Source organism: Typopeltis vanoorti, chromosome 12 (genome assembly GCF_054136105.1).
Source record: "Typopeltis vanoorti isolate ZY-2024b chromosome 12, IOZ_Tvanoo_1.0, whole genome shotgun sequence".
In the NCBI taxonomy this organism is placed as follows: Eukaryota; Metazoa; Arthropoda; class Arachnida; order Uropygi; family Thelyphonidae; genus Typopeltis; species Typopeltis vanoorti.
Window position 1 is genome coordinate 115,478,234 of NC_143560.1, and position 25,109 is coordinate 115,503,342.

The window sequence follows — 25,109 nt, forward strand, 5'->3', positions numbered from 1 at the left end:
ACCTTTGGTTTAGGAGAGATATTTTCCAGTAGGTGTAGTTTGAATCACTCCATGAAGTAGTTACCAAAGAGAACTGTTGGAGAAAGAGGTCTATCCATGGCTGTACTTTCAATTTGTTGGTAAAGCTTATTTGAATGTGTGTTAGTTCAAAGAGGCCATTAATATCCACAGGAAAGTCTTGCCAGAGAAAGTATAATGTTTCACCTAGGGAAACATTAATAAAGACATATAATATCCAAGCTGAATAAGAGATACTGTATTTTTCTGTATATAAGATGATACTTTTTTTAAAATTTTTAGACCAAAAATTGAGGATCATCTTATACATGAGGGGGGGGGGATGAGATTACTGGTTGAGAGACCCATGGTTGCTATGGCGAAACTGCTGGCGGAAGCTTGTCTCTGCGAACAAGCTTCTGCCAGTCACTAGTCTTTGCTAACTCTGTTGATTTAGGTTATTAACAGCTAATTCTGAATAAACCAATCAGAACTCTGAAAGCATTCATATGTCTGCAACTCGTTGGCTGGGCAAGTTAATGCATTAACAATATTTTGAGCACTAGTCAATAAAAATGTCCAAAAATAAAAAACGATTGTCATATTCTTCAAAATTCAACTTAAAAGTCATCAATTACACAAAAGAACATGGAAATAAAGCTTCAGAGAGATGGTTTGGACCTCCTCCCACCGAGCGTATGATTAGACAGTGGAGAAAACAGGATGAACAACTACTCAAATGCCAAAAAAGAAGAGGAAAACCAGCAAAATGGCCAAACTTGGAGCAGAGGCTTAAGACTTAGATTATGGAGCAGCGCCAGAGTGGTGTGTGTGTGTGTGTGTGTGTTAACCAAGCTTATTCAATATGAGGCAAAAAGGTTTGCAAGAGAAATGAACATTATTGATTTCACAGGAAAGGCAAAATGGTGCTTCAACTTCATGAGGAGAGAAGGGTTGGGCATGAGAACACGAACCAAGTTAGCTCAGAGAATGCATCTTAGTATGTATCTTAAAAATATTACCTAATTACTAAATATACTTTGAATATTTAAAAAAATATCACATGTGCTCTGTTTTATGTTTAAAATATTGATTTCTTAATTTTGGGTTCGAAAAAGTAGGGTTCTTCTTATACAAGGGGATGTTTTATACATGGAAAAATATGGTAACTTGGATGAAGACAAATCCATGATGTCTTTTCTATGATATGAAAACTGTTCTTAATAAATGAAGAGGATATTCTTTTGAACCCCAAAAGTAATGTAGAAAGGTGCTTTGCAATTTTGATGCAGGGAAAGCCAGTGCAGTCTCAATAGGATGTTACAGAATATTTGCCTTGTGGACTTCAGGAAGTTCTTACAATTGAGGAGGATGCCAATGATGGGTTTTAAGTTTTGTTTTGGTTTTCTCATCTCAGCAAGAGACATTATCACTAAGTATGTTCAATTTCTTAAATTTAGCTAGCATAAGGATCATTAGAAAGAGGATGCTATTTGAATAGTCGCAGCATCAGTGTTTTTTCTGTAATATTCATTCCCGTCTTGAACTACTAAAACTTTTTCTTTATCAGCTTTAGTAATAATAAAATTAGTCTTTCTCCTTAGAGAGAGAGACCTTCATTTTTTCCAAAAAGGGAATCACACAGAAAAAATATTTTAATAAGAAAGAATATTTTACAGATAACATAAAAAAATATTTTTAGCTAATAGTGGCAAATAAAAGCTGCTTTCTGGGGTTATCCTTAAATAAATCATGATTCAGGATGGGGGAGGGATAAATTAGTTCCCTTTGTTTATGAATACGTAGACAATTGAAAATTAATTGATTTCTTTGCTACAGAGAATGATATTGTTAATTATATTTCTGTCACATGTTTGATCATTCGATGATTTTTTCTTTCCAGAAATTTTCTAAAGAAAGCGCAGTGGAGACTAAAGTGCTTGGTCTTGTGGTATGTATTTAATTGATTGTAATTCCTTATGCATTATTTATAAAATACATGAACTTAGATTTCTAAGCTGAAACTTTAAATTTTCCTTCAGAGTCATAAAAGTTTGATTACTGGCAGTCATCTTTATTCTTCTTCTTTTTTATATATTAGGATTATGATTTTAAATTTATAGTAAACGTTTTTTTCTTCTCCTGCAAAGACTTATTAACTCGAGCAGATTAGTATTCGCCATGCTTGAATATAAATTAAAGATGCTAAGAAATTATATTCTTATTTTCATCCTTTATTCAAGTGTCAGCAAATAATGTTTGCACATGAAGTAACTTCACGACTGCACTACTTGTATATAGAGGTTAATGACATCACACGAAATCTTAGTATCCCATAATGCAATGTACATATCCTTATTGACATGACCACTGGCCGTTCCATAATACTATGTATTATGGAACGGCCAGTGGTGAGCTATAAGGGGCTCGCAGGAGCCTTTTGTTAAATTTTTCTGAAATTTGCGAGCCCCTTGTTTTTCTTGTTTAATAATCTTGTAGAACTAGAAAATACCACCATGGAATGTATACATGCTACTATAATTGCTACTTTAAATTCATATGGATTTTCTGATAACTATATAAAAAATCATCATTTGCATTTTGTTCTGATGGAGTTGTGTTAGCAGTGTAATGTTAGGAAACAAATCAGGTGTTGCAGTCAAACTTCTACAAAAATTTCCCAACGTTGTGATTTGGCATTGTGCTCATTGTTAACACTTAGCATTAGACGATTTGATAAAAAACATTAAAGAAATAAATCATTTTGAAATATTTATGGATAAATTATATGCTTTTTATCATCAATCACCAAAAAATCAACGATAATTAAATACGATTGCAAAAGACCTTGGGATCGAAATTTTAAAGATCGGCCATGTGTTTGGACCACGATGGGCAGCTTGCAGTTTACGAACGGCTCTTGCTTTGTGGAGAAATTACCCAGCTTTATGCAAGCCTTTCATATCAAACGATAAATATAAGGGCTTTTTAAACCGACTTCTCAATTTGGAATTTTTTAAAAGATCAATCATTAATGATTGATATCCTACATGAATTATCATATCTGTCAGAAGTTCTATAAAGTCGCAATATAAGTATTATAAGGGCTAAGTTAGGCTTTTTTTCTCCACGATGCGAGCCCTTTGTTAAAATTTCTGTAGCTCACCACTGGGAACAGCCATTATCCACATTGGTTTTGATCTTTATTGAAGTATGTTTAAGTGTGGAAATACTTCTCCAAAAACTCATGCAATTCCTCAAATTATCCAAAAATGAGTGATACAAAGGATAATTTAACTCAGCAGTAGTTCCACTCAGTGACAGGCTCTCCCCACTACCGAGAAGAAACCTCAGCTGTGGCTCTGCCCACTGAAAAGCCCATCCTACTTCTGAGCAGAGCCGCTCATGTCTCAGGGAAAGTAAACATTTCACCACAAAAGCACATCAGCGTGAGCCAGACGCAGAAGTCATATTTTCATATACAGGTAGTCAAAAGGTGTCACACCTTATTACTGAAATACTCTGGATTAGAGAACGATGTTGAAGGTTTTTTCACTTGTTTATGTTATAAATTAAAGATCTAAGAAATTATATTCTTGGTTTCATCCATTATTCATTGATGGAATTTCATTCCTTATCCATTAATGCAATTGATGTGAACTCATATATAATTTTAAAGATGCCAAGAATATAATTTCTTGGCATCTTTAATTTATAGTATAATTAAGTGAAAAAACTTTCAACATCTCTCTCTGTAATCTAGAATATTTTTGTAATAAGGTGTGACACCTTTTAACTACATGTATATGGAAATATGACTTATGCATTACTTAAATACAAACACTGGAACTCCTGACCTATGATTAAATGTGACACTTTGACCTTGGGTCAAAGTGTCATTTGACCTTGCTTCACATTCTACATAAGAAAGTTGTTCTACTACAGCTCATTAAATTCTCCTTCATTCTTCTCTGCTTCCAACTCATTATTTGGATAATTTAAGGCACTGATAATATTTGTTGAATTGGATTTAAACGGTATTGATGCAAACACAGATTGATAAGAGCATAACTATTTATTAACTTAAAAGCTAATATTTCACTGGTATTATATCCAGAGTACACAAACAAAGTTTGTTACAAATGCGAGACAACCACAATCCAGCGTAACAGTGGGGCTAGTATAAGTAATTGCACTGTGCAACACAAGACTAAAGTTCTAATACGGCACCATCTAAGTTAAAAAGTTAAGCCTATCCACTGATAATACTTGCTCATTCAGTACTCATTAGGATAATTTGGGGATTCATTTCTTCATCACCAGGTTTGTAGTGACAACAACCTCACCATATATTTCATTCTTTTAACCTCCAATTCACACTAGATAGCCCCAAATTCACTGCTGCATGGAGTATTATTATTCTTAGTTTCAATGAGTTCTGAGTTTCTACCCTAACTGGACTGAAATTGGGTTGCAAAATTTGAGGATTTCTCTCTTAAGAAGGGGCATATACGGAACTACAGGTTAGGTAATTATAACAAGCTTTGGAGTGAGCTTACAGCCGTCCCATGGCAGAACTAATTGCAGGGGAAAGATGTTAGCAGTGCATGGGATAAAATCAGTCGGTATCTGAGGAAGGCAATATCAGAATGTATTCCCATGGTCAGGAAGACAAACAAGGTAGGCGTTAGATGGATGATCTGCAAAAAAAAAAATGTTATGGAGAATTTACAAGGAGAAAGGCGATCAGTACACCCATGAGCAGTACAAGGCTCAAGTTAGGAAGGCTACCAGCATAGTAAGAAAACCTTTAACAGATTATGAGAAGATCTTAGCCAAGGAGATCAAGGGTAATCCCAAAGAGTTCTTCTGTTATGTGGCAAGTAAAAGGAAGAATGATTTTGGAAGGATAACCTTAGTGGGTGCTAATGGTATTGAGGTGACCAATTCAGATGTAATAGTAGAGTTACTGAGTGACCACTTTTCAAAAGTCTATCACCAAAGTGAGGATATCTTTGTACCTGTAGCAATAACTAATGTGAGAATTGAAGTTAATAAATCAGAGGTACTTATATCCAATTAGTATATTGTAGAATTTAAATGCAAACACTGCTGTAGGTTTAGATGGAATATAAGCTCGGATGTTGCATGAATGTGCATAGGAATTGGCAATGCCTCTTACTTGGTAATTTAACTTAAGTTTGAACTCTGGTGTGGTCCCTAGGAAGTGAAAGGATGGCAAAGTGGTTCCTTTGCATAAAGATGGATCTAAGACTGTGCTAGTTGATTACAGACCAACCACCATCTCATGAGTGGTGGTAGAAGTATTGGAAAAGTTGGTTAAGGACAGAATTCAAGAATGGGTAGATCAGAGTATGATACTCTATAAGGGCCAACATAGTTTTGTTAAAGGTCGATCCTGCCTTAGCAATTTATTAACTTTTTATAATTGAATGACATCTGAGTTGGACAAGGAAAATGGCTACACAGTGAGACTTCTGGATTTTGCTAAGGCTTTTGACAGGATACCCCATGGAATACTGTTGCACAAATTAGAGCAAATGGAGATGGATACTAAACTGGTGATATGGATAGGAGAATGGCTCAGGGAGAGATACCAGAAGGTGGTGTATGGAGGAGCAGAGTCCAGGATGAGGCAGGTGACCAGTGGTGTGCCTCAGGGCTCTGTGCTTGGGCCATTGTTGTTTAATTTGTACATAAATGATATAGGAAATGGCTTGAAGGGAGATATTCAGTGTTTGCTGATGATGCAAAGCGGAAAAGTGTAAAGTTATGCATTCTGGGATTAAAAGATTACCAGCTGTGTACTGCATTGATGGAATGGTACTCCAAGAGATTGATGAGGCTAGGGACTTGGGAGTGTTGGTGGATAGGAAGACGAAGTTCAGAGGGCACATTGCTAAGGTGTCAAAGATTGCACATAGGATTACTTGGTTATTGAAGAACACACTAACATCCAGAGATAAAGGAGGTTATTATTTCCCTTTATAAGGCGTTGATACTTCCACATTTGGATTACTGTGCTCAAGTCTGATCACCTGGATTCCTTGGACATAAGGAGGTTGTGGAGAGGGTTCAGAGGAGAGTGACTATAGATTGAGAGCTTGTGGATTGCAGAGGTTGGTTGATATGCGGAGAAGAGTGGATATGATTGAAACATTTAAATTACTAAATGGTTTTTATAAGATTGATGCAGGGGAAGTATTTCAGCTGTGTTGATAGTGATGGAAGAACAAGAGGTCATCCCTGGAAATTAAGGAAAAGTGTGGTTAACAAGGGTGTGAGAACTAGATTTTTTTCTTGGAGGGTGGTGAGTGGGTGGAATGCATTGCCTGACTCAGTTGTGAGTTCTTCGTCATTGTTTTAACAGTTTGGATCTCCCACGATGAGTCTACTGATTCCATGGAGATACCTGTAATAATAAAAAAAAAATCATTTGGATACATTACTAGTATCTCTCTCCCCCCTCTCATATCTCTTCTGTCCTTAAAATACTATACCTTTTACACTCATTTCCATTTACATCTGTCCCTGAGAGAGCCTAGTTTCATTAATGCCAACAATCATATGCCACACCATATTTACCAAGCTGTCAAATTCAACCTGTTGTTTCTGATGCTCCTGACATTTATGTATAGACGAGTTACTTCCTGGCTTTTTTATATACTTACTTTTACATTCTGCTTGACCTAGTTGAGCATATCTCTTTCCTCTCTTCTCCTCATGTGTGTATACATTCTCTCTCTCTCTCTCTCTCTCAAAATCTCCAAACCCAATGCATACAGATCCACCCCTCCACTAGATTCGTAACCATACTAGTTGACATCCATATCTTTTATCAAATTTGCATACCTTAGTTGCACATACACTCACATTTTTACCATTTATCAAATGATGATCTAGTTTTCCTGACTCTGCATTACGTCTCACTCCAATCAATTTCTTCAGGTGCCTGATGAAAAAATCCATTCAAGTGCAAGGCATGATTATATCTTTTATCATCAAACTCACACCCATTTCTTCTGCAAAGTCTGTGCATCAAATCATTTGCTATCCAAGCCCTTTTTAGACATAGTACTATATTGTATCTTTGCAGTAGACTAAGTTTTCACCCATCCTCATTTTTCTCACTCTTTTTCTTTGTTTCCTGCCATGTACTTTGATCACTTTAGCACTATTTTCTTTGTTTACGACCTCAGCTTCAGTTTTCTCCTTTATTTTATTTTATGGTTTTGATACAGAACATGGAAGATGAACTCATAAACATAGTTTAATTTAGAAGGCCGTGGATCCAATTAAGTTGGTCTTGAGCCAATATCATTTCCTGGATTCTAAAAAGAATTAAGATTAAAGTCATTGCACCAATTGGATATGAACTCTTGTGAATTTTCATAACACTTTACTACAAGCACAAAGATGTATTAATACTAACTGCTGCATCAGATTGGATACGTGGTTGTGTGTGTGTATGTGCACAGACAGACATACACACACACACACACCATGATAAAGTGTGGAAAAACTTGTAAGTTGCTTGTGAAATTTCCAGGACATTTGATCTTAATTAAAGAAGAGATTATGAATTACAGCTGATTATCTTGGATTCAGGTTGTAACTTATCTAAGAAAATAGTTTAAGTTAGAAATACAGTAGAAACCATAGAAAAGCTTGAATGACAAGAAGGCTAATTATTTCAGAACTTGAATTATATGGCATGAACAGCGTTATTTCGAAAAATTCTAAAATTATTATACGCCCCCCCATATGAAAATATTTTAGATAATTTTCATGAAGTACTTTACATATGCATTTATCATTATAATTCAGTTTCCATCATACTTCCAATCTGGAATTTTATTAGAATATTTTTCTAATGCTCACCAAATTAAATTTGAATTGAACTTGATATTGCTTACGTTAACTGAAATAGTCAAACCAGTATTTACATTTAATATCTTTTTTTATTTTAATGTTTTGTGATAGAATTATGTTCTATTTTCAGAATAACATAGCTGAAGTGGCACATTTGAGACCTGATCTTATGAAAGATGAATTTCTTGAACTTCTGAGGTATGAATTACTGCATTTGAGGTACCTTTTATTATTTGACATGGTTAATATTTATGTCTGTTCCCTTTATCAGTTCTCCATGGAGTACTGATAAAGGGAACAGGGCTTCTGGCCAACACCTGACCTTCCTGTGGTGAATCTTGAGAGCATCCAGGTGACATTATCCACCTGGATTCTGAACAAACAAGAATAAGCTGGCAATTTGAGACTTAGATGACCAAAATTGTATTCTGTATTGGCTGAAACCATGGCAGAAACATCTTGCCTCAAATTATTTGCCTACTGAGGCAAACAGTGAAAAGTTTTGAACCACCTGAGACTTAACGAAATTTAAGATAAGAAGAATCAGAAAAGAGGTAACTAGAATTGCAGAAGTTCCATGTCGATATAATTGTTACTGAGACAGAGAAACCTGAAACAGGTCAAATACTTCCAAATAACTAGAAATTGATTTATTCAGGCTGTAATTTTATTAGGGGTAAAAATTGAGTAGCTGATACTATTCAGCACTAAAGAAAAACATCTCCTTGAATAGCAGGCAATTTCAGTAGCTTGATAGCTGATGAGTTGCCCATTTAAATGAGTTGATGCACAGAGCATAAATAAGTGTGCCCAGTTTCATATTTCACAATTGGAATTGGGCATTGAGAGTAGTAATTTGTGCTTTATGGCAGCACTTCTGAACTGGTATGCTGCCAGATATGTAACACAGTACAGTTTATGTGTCTAATCAATATCATATGACATAGACAGTGCTGCACAAACCAAATATACTCAACCTGCCACCTACTTGCTTTCACATCTCTTCACTTACTTTCACATTATAGCGCTGGATGGATGTCTGCATGTGTGTGCAATAATTTTGAAGTTCTGTTCATTGTTTCTTTGCTCATGAGTTGTACGATTCTATTTATTTATTTATTCTTATGAGAGGGTATTTAGTATTTTACCGATATTATGCACAAGTTTATGGACAAGTTCACTGAAAGACATTGATAAACTTCCAGGTTCATAATACAATTGTGAAAAAAAAGTTTATGAGCTGAAATAGACAATACCTCGATGAATATTTGAAATTCGGTTTGTGTGTTCTGATCAATCTTCCATTTCTCAACACTGAAATGTTATTTTGCTTCAAATTATTGTTAAATGTTATGGTACCAATTAAACTTCACTGGCACCTGATTACAAAACATTCATCTTACATTGATAGACTTTTTTTTTTTTTAAATGACCTCAAACACAGACAAAAAAAACAGAGTTCTTTCTTGACATTGGCCATAACAATATCAGACTATAAGGTCGCTAAACTAGTAGCTAGAGCAAAAAACCTCACACCATCGCAAAGTCACTAACATTACCTACTGGCTTGCTTGAAAATTGTAGCCTATCCTTGGAGCATGTTGGTTGATATAGAAACTACACTCGCAGAGAAAATAATAATTTAAAAAATGTTTTTGCTACAAACTGATGAGTCTAGATGTCAGTAATGTAGCTCATTTACTAGCCCTTATTAGAATTTCAGAAGTAATATGCATGGAAGAACATTATTTTGGAGGGTACTTTTCAAACAGACACCTGGGAAAAAAATATTTACAGTAATCAATGAATGCTTTGAAACAGAAAATATCTTATGGATAAACTTGCATATATATGTGTGGGTAGTGTGGCTGCAGTAACAGAGTTAGCTGCTTGGTTTCAAAATTTTGGTCTAAACACTAATACACAGTTGAGACATTTTGTTCACAGAAAGACTCTTGGCAAAGATTTTGCTACTAGATGTGATGTCCACATTATATCATCGAAATGGTAAACTACATAAAATTCCATTACACCCCTACTTTTTTGCAGCCTAATGCAAAGAAATGGGATCATAACATTACTCTTTGCTATTCCACACTGAAGTGCATTGGTTGTTCAGGGGCAGAGTTTTGACAAGAATTCAAGACCTTGAAGGGGAATTGAAACTTTATTTTATAACTGACTGATTATTCACATTATTTATTTTTTAACTACTATTGACTTCAAAAAATGCAAGGACCAAATGAAAATATATTATCTTGTACTGATAAAGGGGGTGCTTAAGGGTCAAAGCTGTATAACTAAGAGGAGACCTCCACATAGCCTTTAAAGGAATGCGGAGAACCGACCAGGGCTTCTGACCTAATGTCCAATCCTCACCTTCTCGTGGTGCACCCTGTTGGGTATCTACTTTGATACTGAACAAATGAGGATGGGCTGGCAATTTGGGATTTAGCCGACCAAATTGTATTCTTATTGATTAAACCAAAATAAAAAATGATGGTACAACATGACAAAATTTCATATCGGCTGGGGCGTCGCCCGGTTAAACAAGGCCCCCGTTGTTTTCGCCAGGGAACCAGGACGAACAGCGAAAAGTCAGCTACTGGAACAAATCTGAAAACAAACCCCAACTCAACATCACCAGAGTTAAAGATCGGTACTATCAACGTAAGAAGCCTGAATGGCAAAGAAATGGAGCTAGCCGAGGAATTAGATAAGTACCAGATCGACATAATAGGGGTGACTGAAACAAAAAAGACCAAAACTGGTGAGATCTTTCTGAGCAATAAATACAAAATGTTATATTCAGGCAATGACAATCAAGGAAAAGATGGAGTAGCCATAGTATTCAACACAAAATACGAGGCTAATCTTCTTGAATGGCAGTCAGTCTCAAGTAGAGTCATGTGGGCAAATATGAGAATGGGGAACTGGACAATGAGACTTATTTGTGCTTATGGTCCCACAGAAGGTTCTACTAAGGTAGAAGTGGAGGAATTTTTTGAGGCTTTAGAAAAAGCAACTGACACAATGAAAAAGGAAAAGTTGGTCCTTGTTGGGGATCTAAATAGCAGAGTAGGAAATGATTGTGAGACATACAAAAATATTTGGGGAAAATTTAGAGAAAAGAGCAAAGCTAATAATAATTGCAAATATCTGTTGGATTTCTGCTCAGGACATGGACTAGTTATTACTAATACTATGTTCCAACATAAAAATGTGCACAAATTCACATGGAGAGAAGAGGCAAGGAATACAAAAAGTCTCATTGACTATGTTATTGTTGATAGTGATGTTTTCTCCCTGGTGCAGGACACCTGAGTGTACAGAGGATTTGAAATTGGAAGTTATCACTATTTGGTCTTGAGTATGATAAAATTGAATTTCAAATTGAAAAGAATAACATGTAAGAAAGTTTTAAAGCGAATAAAAGTTGAGCAGCTCTCAGATGTGAACTGTAGACTAAAATACAGAAAGATTATTGAAAAAAAAATGAAAGAGTGAGAACAGGAATCAAACCTTGGAGATTCAGTGGCAAACTCTGAAGAAAACATTTACTGATTCTGCCAGAGAGGCATGTGGTGAGGTTGTCTGCAAGGATAAAAAAAATCAAAACTCCCTGGTGGAAACAGGAAGTTAAAGAGGCAGTGAAGGAAAAGAACAAAGCATATCAAAAGTTCCTGTCAAATAAGTCAGCTTGTGCTCTTAGAGAATACAGAGACAAATGCAAGAATGCTAAACACTGTGTAAAACTCGCTAAACAAAAGTCATGGGAGGACTTTGGCAAGAATATAGAAAATAAATATCAAGAAGGTGGCAAAATATTCTGGAGGTTGTTGAAGAAGCTTAGGACAAAAAGGAGCTGTAAAACGAGTTAGAGATGATAAAGGTGACATGAAAATGGGAGAAAAAGATATCCTTGAAGTATGTAGTAAATACTTTGGAAAACTGCTAAATGAAACAAGCAGTGATGACAGCACAGTGATAAAAAAACACTGACCAGGCATGCAGTCAGGAATACATATCCATACTTGAAGTAGAAAAAGCCATCAAAGGCTTGAAATGTGGAAAGGCAGCAGGAGTAGATGATATTCGACCAGAAATGCTTAAGTATGGTGGTATGAAAGTCTTACAGTGGCTGCACTGCATAATTCAGAAAGCCTGGACAGAGGGACGAATTCCCGATGATTGGAGTAGAGCTCTCATAGTTCCCATATATAAAAAGGGAAATAAAACTGAATGTGAGAATTACAGAGGTATTTCCCTACTGAGTGTTCCTGGCAAGATCTATGCAAGTATACTTGAGAAACGGTTGAGAAGAATTGTGGAAGAAAAGCTTGGTGAAGAACAAGCTGGATTCAGGCCAAATAGAGGCTGTCAGGATCAGATCTTCACTTTACGACAAATAGTCGAGAAAGCATGGGAATATAACAAAGATCTGTATTTAAGATTTGTCGATTTGGAAAAGGCATATGACAAGGTGCCAAGAGAGAAGCTATTCAATACGCTACAGCTATATGGTGTCAATGGGGCATTATATCAAGCAATACTTAGTCTTTATCTGAGTTGTAAGTCAGCAGTTAGAATTGAAGGAAGTACAGGAAGATGGTTTAATGTTAAATCTGGTGTGAGACAAGGATGTACATTATCCCCTCTGTTATTCATTATCTATATGGATCACATTATGAAGGAAAGTGGTATTAAACCTGATATCAAAATTGGAAATGTTAATGTCAGCTCTTTGCTTTATGCGGATGATGTTATACTTCTAAATAAATCTGCTACAAGTCTGCAAGATTCTCTGACTAAATTGAATAGCTGTTTTAATAGATATGGTATGAAGGTCAGCAATAAAAAGACAAAGACAATGAAAATAGGCAGAATCATTGAAAATGTCGACTGTGTTGTGAATGGAGAACCTGTGGAACAAGTAAAACATTTCGGCTACTTAGGTACAATTTTTACCAAAGATGGTAAATTAAATATAGAAATAGACAACAGAATTAGCAAGGCTGGTATGGTGGGAAGTCAATTGACTCAGTTCATATGGAACAAGAGAGAAATTAGTCGGAACACTAAATTAGCTGTATATAAGACAGTGTTCAAACCAGTTTTAACTTATGGATCTGAGAGCTGGGTCAGAAGTAAAACACTTGACCAAAGACTAGAGACCGTAGATATGAGAGGCCTGAGAAAGATTAGAGGCGTGAACAGATGGCATCAATGGCAATATCATATTAAAAATGAGGATATTAGGAAAGAACTTGACATTGTCAGCATCCAGGAATGCATTAGCAGAGCTAATCTCAGGTGGTATGGTCACTTAAATAGAATGGGAGAGGAAAGATTAGCAAAACAAGTGTTCTCTGCCAGGTTGGCAGGAAAACGACCCAGAGGAAGACCAAGATATAGGTGGATTGATACGGTACAAAGTGCCTTAGAGGATAGAAATATAAGATCTGATAATGCTGGAGTCTTGACAAGTAACAGACTGATTTGGGAGGAAAATTGTAGATAGGAAGTTAGTAATGATGTAATTTTTTCATGTAGTACTGTCATGTTCCTGTACACCCCTTGAGGGTACATGGCAGGAATTTGATGATGATGATGTACTGATAAAGTTAATGGATTCAAATCTAAAATCCAGTTTTGGTAAGATTAAGTGGTTCACTTTCAGTATTTTAATTTTAATCCTAGCAAGAACTATTGGTATTTGTAGAGCAACATCTAAGCATTCTGGAAGAGGAGCTTCATTTTTATTTTGACCAACCCGATACACAAAAGCTTGATTGGATTCAAAATCTGTGTATATCACTATCAGAAAATATTTCAGATATTTCAGTCAGTATTTTCATAAGTTTGCCACTGGCATTTGGAAGTTTGGATCTCTCTCTTTTTTTTTTTTTTTTTTTTTGAATAATTGTATAGTTGAATCTTCAGTTCACCTCTAAAAGCTGCTCAACTTCAGTTCTTTTTAAAGCTTATTTACATAATTTTCTTTTTAACATGATACTTATGTTTATCCTGCTTAAAACCAAGCAGGATAAAAATAAGTAAAAAAAAATAAAAACATAATCTTAAAACTTTGAAATCGTCCCTTAAAATAAGTGGTGATCATTTTCAATTTCAAATTCCTTGTATATGCTTGTATTCTGAAATAGCATGCTGACATCACTATGACTATAATTTAAGTAATATATTACTTAATTAAAGCTGATATCTTCCTTATTTTTAATAATGTTAATATTTTTAAAATCATAAGTAAAGCTAAAAATAAAAAAAATACTGCACAATGCATCAAACATAAAATCTTTCTATGCTAAATGCTATGTTAAGTGTAATAAACCCACCAATCTTTGCTGACATGCAAGTAACAAGATGTTATCTCATAATTTCTGTGTGCATACTAATATTAACAAATAAACTGGCTAACAATATAGTATGTCTGTTACCAACACTTCCTTTCCCTAAGTTAGTTCCAGGGTATATAGGTGTACAGAAACAGTTTTCCAGTGATGCACTTTAAAAAAAAAAAAAATAATAATAATAAAAATCAGTACACATGTAATAATTAATCATCAGACTTCCAGTTAGTGTACTGTTTGATATGAGCTGTATATTTTGTAATTGTATGCTGAACCAAAGAACATATCCCGGTACATCTTCAAGGTAGCTGTAAGCTGATTCTCTTTAAGTCGTTTGTAAACCACAGAATTGGTATGCTATACTTGGATCAAACCAAGACTAAAAAGCTCATCCGAAACATTGCTTGTTAGAATGGGAAGTGTTCACTTTACTATAGAAAACTTGTAGGGCTTATATAGGAATAGTATTACTATTATTATTTTTTGGTAACCTCCAAGGACTAACAGACTCATCATGGGATGGCCCACTCAACCAGTAACTTGTTTATCATACGAGGGTGGTCTGAAAAGTTCTTCGCCTCGACCATAGATGGCAACACTATCACAATTTTTTCTAAGTTGGTACACTGTCATAAGCATCCATGTGAAATTGCAAGTCGTTCTATCAGGTACCGTATTTGCCAGCGTATAAGATGCACTATTCTTTGAAAATAATTTTGAAAAACAGGATGTGTCTTATACACAGATGCTCAGTTTTTTATTATTTTAATTTCTGGAAATTTTCTCTGTTCCGAGTTACACGATTTCTTTATTGCTTCCTTGCGGTGTGTGAGAGCATTCCAGTTACGTAGAGCAGTGTTTCTCAAACTTCAGACATCCGCATTCATATGATTGGTGCGGTATTAACAAAAGACCGTGCTACTAAATGACAAAGACAAGCCGACAGTTAAGTTCAAATGCTAATTCTCTTCAACCGAATTCCTTATATAATATCTGAAACAGATTCACTATATATTTCTTTGTTTTCACACATTCACTCAAATAAAACCATATTTTGCACCAGCAACATATGGTTTTGCTTGAGTCATACAGCATTTTCTGTGGGAGGAGGACATGCGATTCATTAGTTAGTACCGTTTTTATCCCAGTTGTCTCTAACTGCACTGTGAAACCATAGGAACATTTTACGATCTCAAACTTCACGGATACATTTCATTTTATTCTGTGTTGATGATGCATAGCCGAAAATTGCCACAGACCCCGTGAAGACCTTTCACGTACCCTCAGGGGGTACACATACCACACTTTGATAAACATTGCCGTAGAGTTCAGTGGATGCACATGCGCTGTCATCGATCGCAGCTGTGTCCTGTTCGTTTAGCCTTTCCAATTGTTGTTGCAGTTGTGAGGGCGATAAATTTCTTGGCAAATTATGGCTGAAAAATGTCGGCATTGTTACAATATTGCATACAAGCTACGTGTGATTGCGTATGCTAAAGAACATGGAAACAGGGCTGCAGAGAGTCATTTCGGACTCTCTGCACCCTGTTTCCATGTTTCCCCCCAACTGAGAAAATGACAGGAACTTGTCGGAATCAGGAAGAGGATTTAAAAAAAAGCAACTCGCAGTAAACATGACCAGAACTTGAGGAAGAATTGAATACTTGGATTATATACCACAGAAAAGCGGGACTTTCAGTGTCTACAAAAATGATTATTCATCAAGCGAAAGCGATAGCCACTAACAGAGGGATCTCCAACTTTACTGGATCAACATCATGGTGTTCAAGATTCATGAAGAGAAACCAGCTTTGTAGGCGGACTAAAACAAAAATATCACAAAAGATTCCAGCTGAATATGAAAAAAAATGTATCGAATTTCATCGATTCGTCATTAACGCAAGAAAACGAGAAAATTTTGAACTTGCGCAAATAGGAAACATGGATGAGGTTCCGCTGACTTTTGATGTGCCCTCAAACAAAACGATAGATTCCAAGGGCACTAAAAGTGTTACTATTAAAACTTCGGGGCACGAAATAACTCGCTATACAGTTGTTTTATCCTGCTGTGCTGATGGGAAAAAATTGCTGCCGCTATTGATTTTTAAAAGGAAGATGCTACACAAAGAAAAACTGCTTAAAGGAGTTTGTACATGTTCATGCAAAAGGCTGGATGGATATGGGGTGAGGAATGAAGTTATCATCATCAAATTCTGCCATGTACCCTCAGGGGTGTACAGGATATGATAGTACTACATGAAAAAATTACATCATTACTAACTTCCTATCTACAATTTTCCTCCAAATCAGTCTGTTACTTGTCAAGACTCCAACATTATCAGATCTTATATTTCTATCGTCTAAGGCACTTTGTACCGCATCAATCTACCTATATCTTGGTCTTCCTCTGGGTCCTTTTCCTGCCAACCTGGTAGAGAACACTTGTTTTGCTAATCTTTTCTCTCCCATTCTATTTAAGTGACCATACCACCTGAGATTAGCTCTGCTAATGCATTCCTGGATACTGACAATGCCAAGTTCTTTCCTACTATCCTCATTTTTAATGATATTGCCATTGATGCCATCTGTTCACGCCTCTAATCTTTCTTAGGACTCTCATATCTGCAGTCTCTAGTCTTTGGTCAAGTGTTTTTTACTTCTGACCCAGCTCTCAGATCCATAAATTAAAACTGGTTTGAACGCTGTCTTGTATACAGCTAATTTAGTGTTCCGACTAATTTCTCTCTTATTCCATATGAATTTATTCAGTTGACTAATAAATTTAATTATTAGTCAACTGAATATTTAATCTCTGTCTATTTAATTTACCATCTTCACCAAAAATCGTGCCTAAGTAGCTTAAATGTTTTACTTGTTCCACGGGTTCTCCATTCACAACACAGTTGACATTTTCAATGATTCTGCCTATTTTCATTGTCTTTGTCTTTTTATTGCTGACCTTCATACCATATCTATTACAACAGTTATTCAATTTAGTCAAAGAATCTTGCAGACTTGTAGCGGATTTATTTAGAAGTATAACATCATCCGCATAAAGCAAAGAGCTGACATTAACATCTCCAATTTTGATATCATGTTTAATACCACTTTCCTTCATAATGTGATCCATGTAGATAATGAATAACAGAAGGGATAATGTACATCCTTGTCTCACACCAGATTTAACATTAAACCAACTTACTGTACTTCTTTCAATTCTAACTGCTGACTTACAACTCAAATAAAGACTAAGTATTGCTTGATGTAATGCCCCATTCACACCATATAACTGTAGTGTATTGAATAGCTTCTCTCTTGGGACCTTGTCATATGCCTTTTCCAAATCGACAAAACTTAAATACAGATCTCTGTTATGTTCCCATGTTTTCTCGACTATTTGTCGTAAAGTGAAGATCTGATCCTGACAGCCTCTATTTGGCTTGAATCCAGCTTGTTCTTCACCAAGCTTTTCTTCCACAATTCTTCTCAACCGTTTCTCAAGTATACTTGCATAGATCTTGCCAGGAACACTTAGTAGGGAAATACCTCTGTAATTTTCACATTCAGTTTTATTTCCCTTTTTATATATGGGAACTATGAGAGCTCTACTCCAATCATCGGGAATTCGTCCCTCTGTCCAGGCTTTCTGAACTATGCAGTGCAGCCACTGTAAGACTCTTATACCACCATACTTCAGCATTTCTGGTCGAATATCATCTACTCCTGCTGCCTTTCCACATTTCAAGCCTTTGATGGCTTTTTCTACTTCAAGTATGGATATGTATTCCTGACTGCATGCCTGGTCAGTGTTTTTTACCACTGTGCTGTCATCACTGCTTGTTTCATTTAGCAGTTTTTCAAAATAATTACTCCATACTTCAAGGACATCTTTTTCTCCCGTTTTCATGTCACCTTTATCATCTCTAACTCGTTTTACAGCTCCTTTTTGTCCTAAGCTTCTTCAACAACCTCCAGAATATTTTGCCACCTTCTTGATATTTATTTTCTATATTCTTGCCAAAGTCCTCCCATGACTTTTGTTTAGCGAGTTTTACACAGTGTTTAGCATTCTTGCATTTGTCTCTGTATTCTCTAAGAGCACAAGCTGACTTATTTGATAGGAACTTTTGATATGCTTTGTTCTTTTCCTTCACTGCCTCTTTAACTTCCTGTGTCCACCAGGGAGTTTTGATTTTTTTTATCCTTGCAGACAACCTCACCACATGCCTCTCTGGCAGAATCAGTCAATGTTTTCTTCAGAGTTTGCCACTGAATCTCCAAGGTTTGATTCCTGTTCTCAAACTCTTTCATTTTTTTTTCAATAATCTTTCTATATTTTAGTCTACAGTTCACATCTGAGAGCTGCTCAACTTTTATTCGCTTTAAAACTTTCTTACATGTTATTCTTTTCAATTTGAAATTCAATTTTATCATACTCAAGACCAAATAGTGATAACTTCCAATTTCAAATCCTCTGTACACTCTGGTGTCCTGCACCAGGGAGAAAACATCACTATCAACAATAACATAGTCAATGAGACTTTTCGTATTCCTTGCCTCTTCTCTCCATGTGAATTTGTGCACATTTTTATGTTGGAACATAGTATTAGTAATAACTAGTCCATGTCCTGAGCAGAAATCCAACAGATATTTGCCATTATTATTAGCTTTGCTCTTTTCTCTAAATTTTCCCCAAATATTTTTGTATGTCTCACAATCATTTCCTACTCTGCTATTTAGATCCCTAACAAGGACCAACTTTTCCTTTTTCATTGTGTCAGTTGCTTTTTCTAAAGCCTCAAAAAATTCCTCCACTTCTATCTTAGTAGAACCTTCTGTGGGACCATAGGCACAAATAAGTCTCATTGTCCAGTTCCCCATTCTCATATTTGCCCACATGACTCTACTTGAGACTGACTGCCATTCAAGAAGATTAGCCTCGTATTTTGTGTTGAATACTATGGCTACTCCATCTTTTCCTTGAATGTCATTGCCTGAATATAACATTTTGTATTTATTGCTCAGAAAGATCTCACCAGTTTTGGTCTTTTTTGTTTCAGTCACCCCTATTATGTCGATCTGGTACTTATCTAATTCCTCGGCTAGCTCCATTTCTTTGCCATTCAGGCTTCTTACGTTGATAGTACCGATCTTTAACTCTGGTGATGTTGAGTTGGTGTTTGTTTTCAGATTTGTTCCAGTAGCTGACTTTTCGCTGTTCGCCCTGGTTTCCTGGCGAAAACAACAGGGGGGGGGGCTTGTTTAACCAGGCGGCGGCCCAGCTGGCATGAAATTTTGTCATGTTGTACCATCATTTTTTATTTTGGTTTAACCAATAAGAATACAATTTGGTCGGCTAAATCCCAAATTGCCAGCCCATCCTCATTTGTTCAGTATCACAGTAGATACCCAACAGGGTGCATCACGGGAAGGTGAGGATTGGACATTAGGTCAGAAGCCCTGGCCGGTTCTCCGCATTCCTTTAAAGGCTCTGTGGAGGTCTCCTCTCAGTTATACAGCTTTGACCCTTAAGCACCCTGGGATGAAGTTATGGATAGATAAAATTTGGTCTAGGCACCCTAGTGGACTGTTGAAGAAGCCTGCCATGCTAGTATGGGATCAGTTTCGTTCTCACAGAACAGAAGATGTTAAAAATAAACTCAGGGATTTTAAAACTCAGTTAGTAGCTGTAATTCCAGGAAGTCTAGTTAGTCAGCTTCAACATTTAGATGTCTGTATTAAAGCATTTAAGGGATTTATGAAGGAGAAGTGGAACAGCTTGATACAGTCTTCAGATTTTGAGGTTACACCATCATGAAGAAGCCTAGCATTTCGTAAGTTTGTGAGTGGGTCAAAGCTTCATGTGATGGTGTGAAAACTGAGACAGTGGTTAAATCATTTAAGAAGTGTGGAATTAGTAATGCACTGGATGGTACAGAGGACAATTTGTTGTATGAGGACTCAAATTCTGATTTAGATGAGGTTTCAAGTGTCTCTTCATTTAGCTCTGGAAATGAATTTCTGTATTCTTTCCTAGTTAGATTAGGTATTTGTTGAAAGTAGACCTACTTATTACTTTATAATTGAAATACTGTAAATTCATTATAATATTCAGTGATAAATTTTTTTTTTCCTAAAAAATGTGTACAAAAAGGGGGGTGCGTCTTATAACCCTGCAAATACGGTAGTTTGTTTTATACAGCTGTCTGAAGCAAAAGTGTTGTCTGTATCCCTTGAAATGGATAAAATTAAGTATCGTGCAGTTATAAGATTCTTTGTAAAAGAATGTTTAATGCGAAAAGAAATTCATTTGAAGTTCATAAAAGTTTATGGGCACTCTTCTCCTTTGTTTTCGACAATTAAGAAATGGGCTGCCGAGTTTAAAGTGGCCGTACCAGCGTTGAAAATGATCCACATGAAGGACGTCCAAAAAATGTAACAACACCAGAAATCATTAATCAAGTGCATGATATGGTATTGGATGACTGGCGAGTCAAAGTGCATGAAATTGCTGAGAACTATGGGCATTGCAAAAGAACGTGTAGGTTATCTTTTGCATGAAAAATTGCAAATGGAAAAACTTTGCACAAGATAGGTGCCATGCTTGCTCACTGCATACAAAAAAACGCACTTGCATGAAATCTCTGAACAGTTCTTGGAGTGTTTTAACAAGAATAAAACTGATTTTGTGCATCAATTTATTACTATGGATGAAACTTGGATTCACCATTACTCAGCAGAATCCAAACAGCAGTCGAAACAGTGGACAGAAGCCGGTTGTTCAGTGCCAAAGAAGACAGTCGGTTCCATCAGCAGGAAAGGTCATGGCATCAGTGTTTTGGGAAGCATTTTGTTTATTAATTATTTTGAAAAGGGTAATATTATTCCGATCTTTTAATCAGACTAGACGAAAAAATTTGTGGGAAAAGACCATTTTCAGATGAAAAAAACAAATTTCATCAGGATAATGTACCTGCCCACAAAAGTGTTTTGGCAATGGGAAAATTAATGGATCTGTACTATGAATTGTTGGAGCATCTGCCCTATTCCCCAGATTTGGCTCCCTTTGACTTCTATCTCTTCCCAAAACTAAAACTCTTCCTCACTGGTCAGCATTTTTCTTCGAATCAAGAGGTGATTGCAGCTGTAGAGGGGTATTTTGCAGAGTATCTTATTGAGAACCACTACAGGGACGGGATAATGGCGCTAGCGCATCGCTGGAATAAATGTATTAGTTTTAAGGGAGATTATGTTGAAAAATAAAAATAATTTTGAAATTATAAATTTGTTTTTTTTCATTGTTAGGCCGAGAACTTTTCAGACCACCCTCGTAATGAGCTCAAGGTTATTTCACTACCTGTATTCTTAATGCACTCTGGCAATGCATTCTGCTTCCCAACAACTTCCACACAAAAATTCTACACCTCACATCCTTTTTCACATCTTTATTTAACTTCCAGGAAGGGCTTCTTGTTCTTCCCATCTTAACGTGTGCTCTTTTTATAATCCTTCAGTATTAACTTGAAGGTCTCTGTCATATCTCCTCTTATCCACCAACCACTGTAATCCACTTTTCCTCAAATCTCTTCATAATTAACACTCCGGAGTCATGATATCACTTTGGTCATTTTTCTTTGGATCCTTTAAAGTGTTTCCACGTCATAATGAAAATTAGGTAACCAAATCTGAGCACAATAGTCCATATGTAGTCTGACCAATGTCTTATATAGAGAAACCATCACCTCCTTATCCCCTACATGTCAATTTACTTGTTATCATAGCAGCGATACAATGTACAGTCTTTTCATCACTTCTGATGTGCCCTTGGAACTTCACTCCACTGTCTACTATCACTGCAAGATCCCACATTTCATCCACTTCCTGAAGTACAGCTTCACCAATACATTATTTAGCTTTATATCTCTGTATCCCAAAGTGTAACACCTTGCATTTATTAATATTAAAACCGTAACTCCACTCATTTGTAACTCCACTCAAGTTAAAAATCTATTCAAATCTTTCTGTAGAGAATTATCATCAGCACTACTGTTGTATGGGCAACAAACTAACCACTTTTCTAATGCCATTATTATCCTTCACCTTCTGCAAGAACTTCTTCAAATTCCTTTCCACATTCATTGTCTCACTATCCAAGTCGTTTGTGCCGACCACTAATTCTGATGCTCATCCTTTCTTCTATGCAAAGCATCTGATATTCGTTTTATTGTACCACCTGTAAAACATTTATCTTTAGATACCTGCTTCTTCTTTTTAACCTCCTTGTCATTTATATTATTCTCTTCTTTAAACATTCAATTTCTTCCTTCATGCGTTTATCCTGTCATCATGCCTTCTAAAAGTAATCCTTCCATTGTATAATAGCTTCCCACCTAAAATCTATATGTCCTTGAAATAAAATAATAAAAAGTTTGCTTTATTTTTCATGCACTATTTCTCAACATAATCTTTCTCCCTCCCTTCTTTTCAGTGTATTTTTCCCCACCAGATAATAAGTTTTTAATATTATTCTAGAAAAACTCTTTCAAGCTGTTTTCAGAACAATTTCCTTACTTTGACATGCTTTTCATTTTTAAAATGGATAAATTGACATGTATTTTCCAGTTAAATAACCCAAAGACCAATGAAGCCAAATCCGGGCTATAGGGAAGTTGTTTTGTAACTTCAAATTCAGTTTATATGATAACTTTTTGAAGTGAACACACCCCCATGAGGCCTCCTGCTGTTATGTTGCTAAAGCAGTAGTTCACCACATGCATGGTAAATTCATTGTTACAACTTTCTGAAGACCTTCAAATGTAGCTTTTTGAATTTGTTGTTTCTTTTACCAGTGAATGATTGCTGTCTTTTTCTCACTCAAAAGGCAGTCAGTTGCATTTTCCAGTGGAAAATTGAGTTTGAACTTTTTCAGTTCCTTGGTGATGTAGGATTGGCAGTATTCCATATACTGAAATTTTGCTTTGGGGTCATAATGTTGGACTCAGCTGTCATCTCCCTATCATGGTTTTATGAAGAGAAGTATAACTTTCTGTTTGGCAATTGAAGCAGTTTGTGACAAATTTCCAGTCTTGTCTGTTTACTTTTAACTAGTCAGTTGATGTGTTTGCACATTTTATTGTGGTTCATGTCTGTTACAGTTTGGTTGACTTGAGCTAATCCAGCATTCGATTTCAGTGTTGGTGGCCTTGGACGCTATTTGCCATTTTTTTTCTGATTAATTTCTGAGCTTTCTGTTTAGTGAATTCATCTGTTTTTGTCCTAATTTCATGATTGGTTATTAATGTTGACTCTGCCATTGCTGTTGTTTGTTTATGATACCCATTGACATACAGTACTAAACCTGCAGTTACTTCACCATAAAAACCTTGTAATTTGCAGTGAATTTTAATAATATTCATGTTTTTATACATCAATAATTCAGTTACTGCTGATTGCTGTTTTAAAACTGGTGAAATATTAACTAACATACTGTTATAATGGTATTTTTCAGAAGGATATTACAATTGAGAGTACAGCAAAATAGTGTAATATTTCCAGTATTATTCCAGTAAAAATACTAATGCCCCAGCCCCACTCCAAAACATAGACTACACTAAATCTACCATCCTACATATCAAGAAGTCCATGTGAAAAGCTGGCAAAAATCCTTAAAAAAAAAAAAAAAAACTTTCATGTTGCACTTTAATGGAATAACTTACTGCACAAAGAGAAATAAATAAGCAACAGGTTAATCAATCAGGCTCACCCGCTCTAGCCATTTTCTCTATGGAATGTTTAGAAAAAATGCTCTTGATACTACCAACCTTCTTTGGTTAAGATATATTGATGTTGCATTCTCTATTTGGCAACATGGCTCAGATACATTACTCTTAATAATGGCATTAGACAATTAGTAATGGCATCACTGTTCTCTATATCCAGGGAACTTCAGAAAAAATAGCCAGAACTTTGAAGAAATATCTTTGCACTGCTTTCAAACTTCATTTGAAGCTGTCTTCCCTTTTCTGCTCTCCTAAGGATCTGCTTCCTCCCATTTCTATTCCAGCTGTTTACAAAGTTCCTTGTTCTTACAAATTATTATATTATGGTTAGACTGGGAGATATGCTAACATCTGCCCAGAAGAACAAAAAAAAAATACATCTGCTGCCACAACTATGGTCAATCAAGTCTTAGCTGCCTTGGATACCTTACACAGAATCAGGTGGAAGAAAATCACCATGCTCCATCACAGCAAATACAATGAAAGACTTTTTTTTAGAATCTGCAGCAGACTTAAAAAAACTAGTCTAATGTTAATAAATATGGTTGTATTAAATTTCCTTGAATTTGGAAAACTTTAATTCTTAGGCCTTCTGCCTAACATCTAAGACTAGCCAACACCACCCTTAGAGGGAGCCCCTCGTAGAACTTTACTTTTTATTTATTCTATCTAATTTGTTCCACTTCTTGTTTCTTTTGTGTTATTACAATTTTAAATTGTATTCCTGATGATTTCTCTGTGACTGAGACGAAATATTGAAATCGATTAAACCTGTTTAATTATTTCTCTTTGTGCTGTAAGTTATTCCATTAAAGTGCAAGATGAATGTAAACCAGCACCTAAGATTGAATACTGATTCAAAAAAACCTTGTGCACACACCTACAGGCCATACAAAAAATTGGCATCCTCATAGACTTTTTTTCAGTGACTAGCTACAGTCTCTAGACATACCCAGTGTGCTTTGCATTTGTAAGTTGTCATGTAACCAGACAGGATGACAGCAACATGCATAACACACTCACACCATAGAAGCCAGAAAAAGATCACCTTACTTCACCATAGCAAACAAAA

At 35.8% G+C, this 25,109-nt stretch overlaps 1 protein-coding gene across 1 annotated transcript in view; it reads left to right on the forward strand.

Moving 5' to 3' along the window:
* LOC150101152 (protein zyg-11 homolog B-like) overlaps window positions 1-25,109 on the forward strand; it is a 287,455-nt gene that overhangs the window by 198,803 nt on the left and 63,543 nt on the right. Inside the window, exons 10-11 of the mRNA XM_090401483.1 lie at window positions 1,901-1,948; window positions 8,021-8,088. Of these exons, the coding sequence (XP_090257609.1) occupies window positions 1,901-1,948; window positions 8,021-8,088 (116 nt within the window). The remainder of the gene's footprint in view (window positions 1-1,900; window positions 1,949-8,020; window positions 8,089-25,109) is intronic.